This window comes from Trachymyrmex cornetzi, unplaced genomic scaffold (genome assembly GCF_001594075.2).
Source record: "Trachymyrmex cornetzi isolate Tcor2-1 unplaced genomic scaffold, Tcor1.1 scaffold16, whole genome shotgun sequence".
Taxonomy (NCBI): domain Eukaryota; kingdom Metazoa; phylum Arthropoda; class Insecta; order Hymenoptera; family Formicidae; genus Trachymyrmex; species Trachymyrmex cornetzi.
Window position 1 is genome coordinate 306,832 of NW_017296201.1, and position 14,979 is coordinate 321,810.

The window sequence follows — 14,979 nt, forward strand, 5'->3', positions numbered from 1 at the left end:
CCTAATTCGGTTAGGTTTTATGCGTTAAAAGATTTTGTTCTAAGTTATAGTCTCAAAATGAAATTTCCATTCTCTTCCTTTTGCAAAGTTAGCCTGTACAATGGCCATCGTCTGGCGCCTTAAAAAATTTAATTCCTTCTTCGAAATTTTATCAAGATAAAGGCCATTACACATACAAAATTTTTAATCGTAATCATAAGGTCTCAAGTAAATCGACTAATCGCAATCAAAGTTGTGATTTCACATTTTAAAACGCTCGAATGTGGCCAATTTGCTTACAGCCTTACGATTATGACTAAAATTTTTGTACGTGTGATAGCCTTAAGATACAATATATCGTAACACAAATTATTCAAAAACAACCCCACTGAAGTTAATTTCTTTATTCTTCATTTAAAAATCGCTTTTGAAATATCAATGTGAACAGATTGATTAAACAGGAATGATAATGTAAAAAAATGTAACTAAATACATTTTCTTGTTAATATATGTACATATGTATATACTGACAATCCAGAAGAAATATATGATATCTCTAGAATCCTCTGTATGAATTTGTAAAGGACGGTTTTGGCAATCCCGGCTTTTGTTCTTTCTCTTGCTTCCTACCAAGCTGCGGGTTTCGAGACTAGGAAAGAGGTGAACGTATTGTTTACCGACGTTCCATCCCGATGGTTTCATCGCCGAACAGCGGTGTCAGCAGAAATGGCGTTGCAAATAAAGTGAGGGAAGCGGGAAAGATAGGTTCGTTCATAAAATTGCGTACTGCTTGCTCATGTTTCCAAGTAGCAAAGCTATAGTTGACGTTTGCGCAGTTCAAAGATTTATTCGCTGTTATGATAGCAATTTAGATTTATTTAATGCACGATTTTGTATGCCCAGCATGTATAATCATGTACAATCATGCATGGACCATTTTTTCCTGGGTGATAATATAGTTATAATTTATGTATTAATTTTGTATACATATATATATTGAAATTTATATGCATATGTTTCCATGGAGGAGACATATCTATCCTCTATCGGATCAACATGTTTTCTGGAGGAGATATCTATCTTTTCTGTCGAATTGTCCCATGTGTTATAAAATAGGCACGATGTATAATTTAGTAGATAAAACAGTTACGTTTTGTCAAATCCTATGTTTCATCAAAAGAAGTTCGAGCTAATAATAAAAGTTCTATTAAAAAATGGGTATTATATCTGATATTTATTATTGACTTGATATTTAATAGCGTAAGGAAAAGAATAAAAAGCGACAAATAAATTAGATAGGAGAGTAGAGGATAGTGATAATGTGAATGTAGACAGAACCCATACGGTACAAAGTTACACAAAAGTTGCAGCAACACTGCTGCAACATTGCAGCAATATTGCAGAAATTTTGCAGCGATATCGCTGCAAATTCTGTGCTGTATGGGAAAGATTATAACTTTTCCACATATTAAGAATGTGTCAGAAACAGTAGCAGAAGCGATGAATAAAATTGAGTGCATGATTGGTTTTAGATAATAAGAATCTTATTGAATCGTACACTTGAAAACTCAACAAATAGGAAATAGGAAATCTTCATCATGACGATCAAAGATATAGGTCTTTCCATGCTTAAATAATTTAATATGAATTATTATATACTATATATGTACATGCATACATAGTATATATCATATTTGTAGTCATTCGAACGAAAAAGAAGATTTATGATACAGTAACAATATTAAATCGCTTGTCGCTTTAATTTATGAAATTATTACTTCAGTTTCGGTTTAGGACTGTGTTTCAAAACCGACAAATAATCGACGCACACACACACAGTTAGCTTGAACTTGTATAAATTCACAAGAAATATTATTAGGCACGAAGAACCGCCTTAAAATCGAATATAGTGTGTTCTTTACTAATGTGTACTTAATCTCATCAATCCATTTTCACTTAATATTGGATACACAATGCTTTGGTATCACCTCAGCAATTATGCAGCAACGTTGTTAAGTGCTCTTTTTGTACATACACTTGAATATTCAGCTGTTTGATATATTTCGATACGTAAATATACAGAGTGATTCCGGAAAATTTGCAACAAATTGAAAGAAGCGGTAGATATGCGCAACCGTCAATAATGTTCGACGAAACATAGCGCTTTAACTATATTAGGTATCGTCAGGCCTAGATTATTCAACAAAAGCTGTTCAATTTAAGGAGATCTATCATCCCTTTAAATTTGTCACAATTATTCGAAATCATTTTATATAATACGTACGTATAATGTACTGTGTACATTATACGTTAAGTGAGATATTTCTGTCTTCCTAAATTTTGAGCAAGCGTTACATTGTGCATTGTAACGTACAGTCTATTATAATATTGCCGGTTTATAATTACTCACCAATAGAAGAATCCATCGACGCAACAAATGAGCTGTTCAAGTCCAACAAGCGCCTCCTCGGCGCTGTCGATGTCACAGATAGACTTCGGGACTCGCTGGTGCTGGTTGGTGTTGCTGTTGTTGTTGTGGATGTGGTTGCTGGCTTTGGGTTTGATGTTGCTGCTGCTGCTGTTGCTGTTGCTGCGTCATCTGCTGTTGATGATGACTATGATTGTGATTGTGATGATGACTCTGTCGCGTTCTCAACATATCATATCTTTGCTTGTAAAGGTCGCGTTCCTGTTGAATCCGTGTTAGCTCGATCTTCGCACGCTGAAGTTCATTCTGCAAGTTCCGATTAGTGCTCTCAAGGTCCTGCCGTTGCTGTAGCCGTTTGCTACGACAGTTTTGAGCGTAACCACGATTCTTTAACGTTCGTCGCTTTTGCTTCAGCCGCACCACCTTTACACACAATTGTAGATTTAATCATATATTTGAGCCTTTTTTCAACAACTTTATATTCTTAACATTCTTAATTTATGTTTTCTTAATATTTTTTCCTCAACAGCATTTGCCACGAAATTATGTATACACAAAAATCGAAACAACGTATAATTCATTGTACAGATATAAAATTGTATCGATATTGTATAGATATATAATAGATTATATACGTATGCATACGTATACATTATATTGTATGTATAATAATAGCACGCAATGAGTTTACATTTTACGTATGTGTTGTATAATCATAAAAATAATAATTGAAAAGAAATGTTAAGAATAAGAAAGTTATTTGACTTTTCAACATGTTTGGAACAAAAAAGTCGATTGTCTGATTGTTATAATTAGTATATTAACTTATATCAAAATTTTACAATAACGATGAAAACCGATACAATTTTATTGTGCTCGAAATACGATATAGATAGACAGACGATAATTATCCTCATGCATATTGATCTCATATTTAAAAAATAAAGTGTAAAAAATTAAATTATACCAGTTTTACGTATATTGTAAAAGACTATTAATTTTAAGGTTATCGATATTCATTAGTTTCAATTCTTGATTTGAAACATCGGTCCCGAGATTTCCAAAGTAATTTTGCTACACAAATAGAAAACAAAAGAATCACTCACTTGTTCTCGTGGACAACCATGGAGACGTTTGTTGAGTTCGCGTACAGAAAGTGACATCAAAAGTTCATCATCCATGAGTTCTTCTTGAGGATTCGTACCGTTACAATTAGAGTAGAGGCCATTACCCGAACGATGAGCTGGAGTAGGCCCACCGGCACCGCAAGAACTCACAGAGCATACGCTCAACGGTCTGCCCGGTTGCAATGATAAACCTTGCATGCTATCATCCATCCCCTGCATCACACTCCCGCCCGCGGGAAGCATTCCTCCTCCTGTACCTGGACCACTGTAATACTCTAGATGACTTGACATTGCCAGGTATCCACCTGCGACAATAATATCCATGTGGCAAATTCAAAACACGTTAGAAAAAGTAACACGTTGGAAAATGACGAAATATTGAGAAGAAAAGTGAATTGGCATGTATTAAACGTTTTTCTTTCTTTTTTAATCTTCAGTAGCTATTAATTGTTTTCTTTTTACTAATTGTGAATAGGGGATATATCAGGGCACAGTTTTCACAATTTCAGTATTTAACTTTTTAGATAATTGAACACCACGAGTATTTGTCATGACGTAAAACGGTGAATCTAACTACTAAAGTTAGGTCATGACGGTAAAAACTATGGCTGTATCATGAAAAGTAAAGAAAGTACAATAATGCGATTTTGGGAAAATTAGATTTTGGGTAAAAAATTAAAAAATCACAGTGTACGTCGTCAATTCTCATTATACTTTATGTACAAGGTATTCTGCTACCAATAAGTGTCTACTGTAAAAATTTGAGCGCATTCGATTCATTTTGACAAAAGTTATGCTCGAAAAATCGAAAGGCGATACAATTTTGAGCGGTACTGTATATATGTATATGTATATAGAGGGTGTTTCTTAAATAGCGGACACTAATCATATAGCGTTATTCCTGATTAAAAATTAAGTCAAAAAGTCCTCTACAATTTTGCAATTTTCACAATAATTAACGAAATATTAATTTCTAAATATCGCCGAATAAGCGCGTATTCGGCTGCCCAATCATTAACTATCACGAAAATTGTAAAATGGTAGAGAACTTTTTGATTCAATTTTTTATCAGGAATAGCATTATAGGCAATCACTTACTCGGCAATCTTTAGAAATTAATATTTCGTCAACCATAATTGTGATAACTGTTACTGAATAAATTTAGGAAACAATTTTCTTTTTATGATGAAAAAATAAAATGATATGGACAGTCATCAAGAATATATTGCAAATATTTTATCTATGACAAACAATTCGGAAGGAAAGTATTTTTAGGGATATATGTAATTATATATCTTTTTTCTACCCCTAAAATAAATAGATAACGTTTCCAAAGGTTGACTATTTACTTTGAAATTATCACATTACTACTCGTATATTGAATTAATCTTAATAAAGGACGTGTATTTTCACCGAAGTCTATAAATATAGTTTATATTGCTTTATTTTTTATGTGAATGTTTGTTCGCCAAAGCTTATAAATTGTTAATAAACAGTTTGCGACAAGTTGTTATTTTTTGTTTAATTGCTATTTGCAAACAGGTTGGTTAAACATTTTCTCTAAAAGCGATAAGATAAAAAAGCGACAACACTCAAAGTAAATATTGATGCGTAAACAACATATTCAATTTTCGCAGATATTCGACGGTTGATTGCAAACTTTTCGCATGCAATGTTTGGAAATAATATTTCGCGGATAAATAAAGTTTTTCCTTTTCCAAAAATGAATTATTGACCGTTATTATATTATACTTACTAGTGTGCCTAGTATGTCGCGGAAGATGTTGCAACTCCTGGAAATGATGATGCGCCGGTGTTGCTGACCAGGACTCATGATGAGTCTCCGGAGTTTGCTCTTGAGGACAGTGGGGTCTCAGGTCCAGCGGTTCTTGTCTCAATGACTGCGTTAGCCAACCCATACCACCCGTACCCACACCTTGCATCTCTTCCTGTACCAATGCTGCTGGTTGCTGCAACTGCAGCAGTATACCGCCACGATCGCGAAGATCACGAGCATCGCGGGAATCTCGATCGCTGCGGTGAAGTTGCAATGGCGGTGGAGATGTCGATACAGGCGGCGTGTCCGGCGGCGTGCCCGGATGTGACAGCGTGGTGAGATGCGCCGCGGCACCAGGCGGTGCCTTTACCAAGACGCCATGTTGCACTTGAATATGGGGCTGACCATACAGTGGATGCGGTTGTTCTAACTCGTGAGCGGGCGGCGTTAATGGTGCCAGAGTCAGTCCTTGCGATTGCACTTGTACCGGAAGCTGTACAACGCTACCATTTACCATTACCGTCGGTGAACCCATTCGTACCTGCAAAATGTTAATTTTTACCGATGTCAGCAATGATCATGATCGAGGACACAATAGTCGATTAAGATGTCGTATCGAATAGAAATCTGTCAGCCGTTACGCATGAAACACGGCTATATCCTCTACGGCTCTTGTGAAAAGAAATAACATTGGCCATCTATTTTATTTTGCCAAAACAAGTGAAAATCAATCTTATTGTTTTCAATATCACTCAGATATATTATAGATAGGGCAGTCTGAACATTTCATTTATGATAAGAATATTTCTAAATTATTTTCTTTTTTTCCTATTTTGTAACAGGAATTGACAATACCCAAACAAATAATAGTCAAATAAAAAGCGATCAGTATTTAAAACTTTGTTTTATTCAATATTATAACACGAAAGATAAAATAATTCAATTCAAAAATTTAAACGTGACGATAGCATTTTACATTTTTGTCGCTTAATAAAATATGTATTTACAATTATTTCAAATAAATCACAATTATATACACCGCTCAACAAAAAAATAGGGAACATTCTCAAGTCGCTCAAAATTACACAATTTTCATATGACTGAATCTCGATAAAAAAATCATAGCAGACAATAAATAAAGAAGCATTTAAAAGCTTGGAAGTTGTTAATTTTAACATGCTTTTGTTTCTCAAAAATGCCGTTTTTTTCACAAAATTTTTAGCTTTACGCAATTCTGTATCTCAACGAAAATAATATTATTAGATATATATTCTTTAAAATTATGCATATTTAACAATTTGCAACTGGACAAACTTTTTCTCAAAAAATTTAATACTTTTAGAAAAAGAATACAAAGGTTAAACAGTAGAGATGCACCGGATATCATTATAGTATCTGGGAATATATCCGGTTAAAATTTGATATCATTAAATTGTTGATTTTTTCTTACAAATATTCTAGAAATATGTACGCTGCATATTCATATACATTGTTGCAAAGTTACAATCTTTTCCCTTATAAGCTTTTTTTTTTTTTTAGAAAACATTTTCCCGGAAAAATGTCGGATATCCGATCGAATACTGGATATTCGATGTTACATTCTGTCCGCATATCCGATATCCGGTATGCGGTAATTTTACGATCCGGTGCATTCCTATATTAAACACTATACAAAATACTTTTTAAATAATTTTCTTACGATTTTTTTGACTAAATTATGTAATTTTACAACTAAATCTGCATTTTTTACAAAGTTGTTGGCAAAAAATTATTGCAAAAAATTAAAAAAAGTATTTTGAAGCATAAAGTTTATACTTGAACGTGCTTTTAGTCGTTTTAATTCTTACCGCGCAAACGGGAGTAAAATTATCTATAAATCTTTCATTTAGAATAGCTTTCATTAAGAAAATTACATAAATTTTTAAATATTTTTTTTGAACCATTTAATTCGTTAGAAAAAACACGCTGCTCGTTAACAATCTCCATCTACACTAAATAAGAACGTTTGCACGGTAAGGGTTAAATTTCATTATACAGAATTGAAGAAATAAAAAATTTTTGCGATAATTTTTCGTCAAATTTTAACGTTCGTTGTAAGCTATACAGGTTTAGCTTCAATGCCGCTTAATTTGATCAAAATTCTACTTTTTTGTAAAAGTATTAAATTAAAAGAATTTTTTCTCAAGCTACAGACTGTTTAATGTAGTAATTTTGAGAAACATATAGCAATGTGGTCTTTGTTAAGATATAAAATTGTAAAAATAATATTTTGATATAAACGGCCAAAGGCGCAGGTTGAAATATAAAATTTCAGCTTTTAAATGCTTTTACATTTTATTTTTTCTGCGATTTTTGATTTTTCGCCGAATTTCGATGAAAATTGTGCAATTTAGTGTTCTTGTAAAAGTATTCTTTATTTATTATTTAATACTATAAAATAGATATAATTTTAAATATTCAATTCAGTAGATCATTAAAATATTTTAATTAAAAGTTTTGATTAAACTGTATTATTTATTTTTCTAGTAAAGGTCATTGCATTATTATGTGTAAAAAAATTAATGTGTAAATGTGGATTTCTATTTTGATTGATCGTGTATTGATTACTTAATCATTATAGCTTGTAATTATTCTCTATTTCCGTTAAATACTGGAATGAATGTTAATGAGACGGTATCAGATAAACGTTATGTTTTAAAAAAAATTAGACAGGTTATTATGCTATGTCGAGTGTAAGCGCTTTTTCAGGAGAGCAATCATGTATCAACGTCAACTTGCAAAATCACTCTTTATTTGATTTACACATAATAGATAACAGAACACGTTTCGCTCATATATGTAAACCATGTTTGTACTACACATTGCTATATTGCGTACTACACCCGTGATGATAATATTATAATAACTATATTTATACATAACGTATATTACATTTTATCTTGTTTTCTTTTTTAGGACGATATAATCTAGTAACGAGATAATTATGCAGAGATTCTAGCGAAATCATCTTTCACTTGTGATTATTTGAAAATATTTTCTGATCTTTTCTGAGTGAGAATGAAAATTCTAAAAAGATTATCGTCTATCAAATATTTTCAATCCTCAATGCAAGGTATCATTTTAATTAAAAGTCAAATAGCGAATTTATTAAAACAACTCATCCGAACTTTAATAGAAAATAAGATTTTATATTTCGTAATTTAATTTCCAAAAAGCCCTTTATTTATTTTATTCCTCGGTATTTTCTTAAAATTTAATTTTAATTTAAATAAAAGGGTATTGGAGAAAGTGTAAGAATCAAACTATAAATATTTGTATAACTTGTGATATTAATTTTAATTGTATTTTACATTTTTCTACCTGGATATTTTCCAACGTTAAAAAAGTAATGTATTTCAACGGATATAAATCAAATTGTAGTTATATAGTATGTCATGATATGAATTATTATAGTATTCTGTATCTAAATGTAGCAAAAATATCTTGCACTAAAATTTGTCACATCTTATTTATTGCAAATATGCATAACAATCATTATTATCCTGTATCTTTAATAATATCTAAAATCTGACATAACTGATGTATTTTTTGGTTTAATGACATCTTAATTCGTAGACACACTTGATGTACATTATTGATTACATTATTATTATTATATATAGTAGCTATTTATTGTGTAATGTATGGTTTCAATTATAAGCGATACGAGAATAGAACATCAAGCTCGTAATGTGTATAAATTATGAATATGTCAAAACTCATAAATCTTTTTAAAATATACCTGTAATTTTTAAAAACTTTTATCTTTATATCTGACACATTGCATCCGCTATTTTAAATCCTAAGATTAAAAAATTCTAACGTTATGTTTAAAATAAAAAATTTTACAACTCATATTAATTTTGTCACATAGACTGATATATATTTAACATAAGAATGTTACAAATGGCTCTTAATGATCATTCCTCTTAAAGATAATATAATTAAAACCTGCAAGTGTATAATATAATTAGTATAAATAATATTTTGTAATTAATATAGTCATTTAGTATCAAAGAGATCCAAAACTTGTCTAAAAAGTTTATATTGCAATTTTTTTCTCGTATACTTTTTTCTTGTCTCTCGCACGTTTTATTTTGCAATTATCATGACTTTTTGTGAAGATTTCAAAAGAAGTAGAAGTGAGTTTTCAGGGAAACATTTTTTTTTATAATTGATCTTCAAAACTACTTCTTGTATACTTGTTTCTGTTATTAATTCTAATAGAGACGTAAACTGACTGAACTGTGTGATTATGCATATCCAATATACATATATTAAATCTGTATTGAAATATTTACTCGTAAAGAAATATATAATAGGATCAGATATACTTCTTTTTAAAACGAGTCGGTTTTACTTTACGGTTAGAAACACATGTATAATATACATTCTATTCTTATGCACTCACCTCTCGCTTAACATCAGCAGGATCCAAATGATCGAGGACGAACTCCTGCACGTACTCTCTCGCCAGATGATCCTCAGCTTCCATCTTTACCTCGTCGACTTCTACCTCCACCTCCTCTACCGTATTAGTCGCGGTCGCATACGTGATCGTCTCTTGTCCGTCGCCACTGCCACCGCTGCGGTCTCCACCGCCACCACCACCACCACCTCCGCCACCACTCGAGCAATTCGTTACCGTTGTTTGTTGCGTTGGACCACCTTTTCTGATTAAACACTTTATGATTTCTTTAGTAAATATCCTGGCAAAGGAGAAGCTAGACGAACGATGTACTGAAATGACAATCCGCTTCGCTGTAGTAAGTCCAATCTTCGATGAGAGCCTTCCCTCTCATCGACAAATCGAAGCGAATCACGAAAGGTTGCAGGTTGTATTAGAGAGAAAATTGGATGCCAAGCGGATCTGCCGGTCGCAATGTATATATTCTAAACTATTATCAATGCGTACCAGCCTCGTAATTCTCTCTTTAATCGTATTTCCAACTCAGCCCAGTTCTGATCCTCTTTCTCATTTCAATTTTACTTGCAATTTGAACACAGATTTCTGTCGTTACGAGGAGATTATTTTACGTATGATATGCACACATTTTTCCACGATAATAATGAATAGATTTAACCCCCTCCTTAGAGAAAATGTAATGGCGTCGTAATGATTCGCTCTCATAGGTCTGATGCGATGATAAATTAATCCCTATCGTAGAGTTTCACAATAAAACAAAGTTAACATAGATTACGATAAATACAAACTCTGATTACATTCTTCCACATGCATGTCAATTAATTAAAGAACACCCTTTCAAAATGGCAACAAACGAAGAGCCATTTGATTTTGCTTCAGAATTTAACTCCTTTACAATCACTGTCAAACACTGTGCATCAACTTGCTTTCAGCAGTAGACTTCTCACAGAAGCCCCGTACACTATCGGCTCAATATATCACTGACATTTAAACACTTTTCCCGCTTAAAAACGTTCAAAAAAAAAGCTGACGCTTTTTTTCTCACCACAGTCCTGTCTCTGCTGACACGAGATCGATTAACCGTGATATCTATTTATTTTTCTTCTCATATCAATAACGAGATGGAGAAGCTAAGGGAATTTCATAATTAGCGACACATCGCGTCGTAGATGGAGCGCCATCGACTCCACCCTCCAAAATCGCAAATCGAGTAACGCTCCTTTCCCCGTCGATCCCGCACGCATAAACACTACTGCGGTTTTTTTTTTTTTTTTTTTCCGAACTTTGCGCTAGTCGAATAAAATCAGTGAAAGCGCAATCAACAGATAAAAAGAAAGAGAGAAAGAAATGAGATGAGAAGAAGAGAGCAGCGCGCTCTAATAGAAGAAGGAAAAGAGATCGCGTAACTGACAGCAGTAGATACGCTGTCTGAGTGGTGACTGGTCGACTGTATGGTGAGAATAAGCGCGGATCATACTCTCGCGCGCAGGACAACGCGTCACGCACGGTGGGCGTGATCTGACCTCTATTCGGCTTTCCGTCGCGCCCAGCGATTGGTGGGTCCTAGATCGTGTCGCCATTTGCACACTCCTCCCATGCGCCCCACCGCGCGTCGACGGTAAATCTCCCCCTCATCGCCGCGCCACATCGTGCGGATCCAGTCACTTGAGAGGTATCCCCCATTAATTTCTAAAATAATTATTTTATATATATGTATATATATATACACACACACTAGTATATACTAGTCTGTCCGTGTATCTCTCTTGCTCCCCTTAACCCGCTAGATGTACCACCGATACCGTCTGATACGAGCTCTCTCTTCTCTCCTTTACTTCCTATACGCGCGCATATCGTAGTTTCTTCTTTTCTTTCCTTTTGAATTTCAATTTACGGTCAGTACGGGCGATTTTTTATCAACCACGATCTCAATCTAAATGAGGCACAATTTTCCTCATGGGCCGTATTCAAGGGCGGAGACGAATCATGGAATGTCACATCTATGTCCATGTCAAAGAATAGGAGGACGAGAGAAGTGCGAAGAAGATAAAGGGGTGGGTGTCGGATCGCTGATGGTGCCCGGTTAACAAGATATTGCTCCGCATGTCTATAGATCTCCGTGCATCCAGAAAAAAGAGCGTCTTTATTTCCAAGGCATGAAAGACCTATCGTGTGCAGTAAGGATGCCAAAAATTAAGGTGTGTACTAATAAGAGTTAATAATAAAAAATAAATGACAATTTAGAATATTTTTAAGTATACAAAGGATAGAAAAAATATAAAAACAGTTATCTGTATCGACTGTTTTAAATACTTGGCACAGATAACAAATTAAATTTTTCTGTACTTTTCTACAAAAATCTGATATTAATGATCATTATTAAAATTTTTAAAAGATATATGTACTATTACGGTCGAACAAACTTTCAAAAAATGCAGGGCATGGATAATAATATCTTACAATATAATAGGAATCATTACTTCAGCAAAATAATATACTTATATTTATAACATCAAATTTTAGGGGAAAGTGGGATGAAACGGACAGCGAGGTATAATGATTTATTTACCAAATTTTATGAGTAACTATCTCCAACTGCTGAATAAACATAAAATTAGTTTCCCCTCGTGAGTTATTTATAAAGAAATTCAAATTTGAAAAAATAAAAATGCATTTTAATGATATACTTTTCCTTTTTTTGTAAAACGAAAAGCTAAAGATTTATGTGTGCAATAAAATAATTAATGTTAAATTAACATCACTGCGCATCAGCTTATTATCTGTATAACTACTTGGTCTATAATAGTCTATATTATCCCACTGAATGGTCTATTTTACCCCACTTATAAAGAATAAAATGAATCAAAATTAAGTTTTACAAAAATCTTAATAGTAGGTATGTAATATAAACTTTTGCAAGATACGAAAAAATTCAACATTTTGATCTTGTAGTAAACATTTCAAAGTTTCTTTATACTAAACTTTATTTATTTCTTGTCATTATATAATCAAGAAAATATACCCATTTTAAGAAGTCCCTCTTATCCCACCTTCCCCTATTAACTATTTAATTAAATTAATTTTTTTTATTAAATAGTTTAGCATCGATTATTTTATAGATATCATATTATATAAATGTACGACCGTAATTTAGAATTGCCGTAAAATGGTGTTATTCTTCAATCAACTTAAGCAAAAGCTTAAAGCTGCGAAAGAAAGAGAGAAAAAGGGAAAGAGAAAGAAGGTTTATGTGAAATGGGTGCAAATCATGGACTCGCATCTAAATAGGGTTCTACGTTTACCAATCTATTCCCTTGCATAACAGTCCGTACTATATTTCGTACCCATTTCTGGGACATCACGACTTTAAAATACTTCATGAATATAAAATTTCCTTCTTTTCCCACGAATCTTTTTACATCACAGCTATCTTTAACTTTCGAAATAACGTCATATGATGCGAAATTTGCGCAATCTACAAAAAAAAATACTCCGTCTAGTTGCAAAAAAATAATTAGCATATGATCTCTAAGCATCTAATAAATTTCTTTCTCGTTCAAATAAGGTAATGTGAAACTTAAAAAAACATATCGAAAAAATACAAAGAATATTTAAATATCTATACAAAACATTTAAAAATGGAAAAAAATTTTAGAAGAAAATGAGAATCACATATATTCTATAAATAATTAAAAATTACATGCAATTTTCGAATCATTTATTTTTCTTTAACTAACAACTCCTACTTCCGTTTTAACAATAAACTTTCGAATACGTACAATTAATGCGAGCAACATTCTACTTTAATCACAAATGTAATAGGAACTTTCTCTTTAAATATATATATATTACCAATATAGTTAAATCTTATTTCTTGTTCAAGTAATTTTTATTTTTAGTTAAAATTAATTTTTCTTAAGGAAATTAGATTTTAATAAGTCTGTGTAACATTCAAATGGAATAAAAAAGCAAAGAATAAAAGAGCTAGGAAAATAAAAAATAAGTAGGTCATTATACTTACAATAATTATATTAATTAATTATTATAAAACTAAAATATCAATTTTTATAATATTTGGACTTAAAGTAACGCTTTTTAAAATTTAATATTAAAATTCAACCTTAAAATTAAACTTATTTAAAAATATTAAATAACTAATTAAAATCAAGTGACTGTCAACAGCTTAAATTTCGTTATTAATGTAAATTAACAAATTTATATTCATTGTTATAAAATATCTAGAAATTAGTGTCTGACTTTAGCAATTAATATCCATTATTTTCCATTTGCTCATTATTGTGGTAATAATTTTAAGGTTTTACTTATAAACATAAAACAATACTATGTAAATAAATAAATTTTAAAACAACGTTTACCTTTATTTCATAAATCAAATAAGAAAGATGGAATAAATAATGTAGATTTAATTAGAGTTGTATATACGTTCCTTTTCGTAAATTTATGTAAAACAAGAATAATCAAGAATTAATATATATTACTGTTAATACAAAATTAATATTTCGCACATATTTAAACAAATATCCAACCAGATAAAGTATTATTGATAATCTAAATTGAACAAAATTTATACGGTTCTTTTTTATTTAAGGATGAATCTTCGCAAAAAGTGATTGAAATTGGAAATTTTTAATTTTTCGTATAAAAATTAATGTACATACGCGAAGCCGTTCGAAAGATCAATATTTATACACTCAGCAATAAAATTAAAGCATCATCTACACCCCGGAAATAAAGAATTACCTACTATTGTACTATTTTCCTTCGAAAAATAGACCACTTACTTTTAGAGCAGAGCTGAAATTATACTTGCACACATTTCGGCCGATTTTCAGCTTGGTTCCTACCCCTTACTTCACCAACCCGCGCGCAGCCTAAAGCCTATCGGCATATACCATATATATATTTGTAAGTTTTAATGTTATTATAATAAACACCGCCTAAAATTAAAGAATATATAATTTCGTAATCTATACTTAATTTTCTGAAATTTGCATAGTTTTTGCAAATTCTTCATTTTTCATTTTATTTATAATTAAAATATTATAATACCTTATAATCAAGAGATATTTTTACTAAAAAATTTAATTTAAATTAGCTAAAAAATGCAACATTAAAAAATAATGCACAAAAAGTAGCACATATATAATCTCATAGATATAAGTATAGATTCCTTAATGGCTAA

The 14,979-nt window shown here is 31.8% G+C and overlaps 1 protein-coding gene across 1 annotated transcript; it reads right to left on the reverse strand.

Moving 5' to 3' along the window:
* Positions 1 to 2,461: 2,461 nt before the first annotated feature.
* tj (Maf family bZIP transcription factor traffic jam) lies at positions 2,462 to 9,854 on the reverse strand. Its single transcript, XM_018503833.1, has 4 exons — positions 9,762 to 9,854; positions 5,291 to 5,852; positions 3,514 to 3,839; positions 2,462 to 2,830 (listed from the first exon to the last, which is right to left on the reverse strand). Exons 1-4 carry the CDS (start codon positions 9,843 to 9,845, stop codon positions 2,462 to 2,464), a joined length of 1,341 nt encoding a protein of 446 aa, XP_018359335.1. The 5' UTR covers positions 9,846 to 9,854.
* Between the last annotated feature and the right edge of the window lie 5,125 nt (positions 9,855 to 14,979).

Excerpts from the sequence above, each read along its gene's own strand:
- tj (XM_018503833.1), bottom strand. The coding sequence starts at position 9,845 with ATGGAAGCTGAGGATCATCTGGCGAGAGAGTACGTGCAGGAGTTCGTC. Across the intron at positions 5,853-9,761 it reads CTGCTGATGTTAAGCGAGAG|GTACGAATGGGTTCACCGAC; the intron begins GTGAGTGCATAA and ends AACATTTTGCAG. Across the intron at positions 2,831-3,513 it reads ATGGTTGTCCACGAGAACAA|GTGGTGCGGCTGAAGCAAAA; the intron begins GTGAGTGATTCT and ends TTGTGTGTAAAG.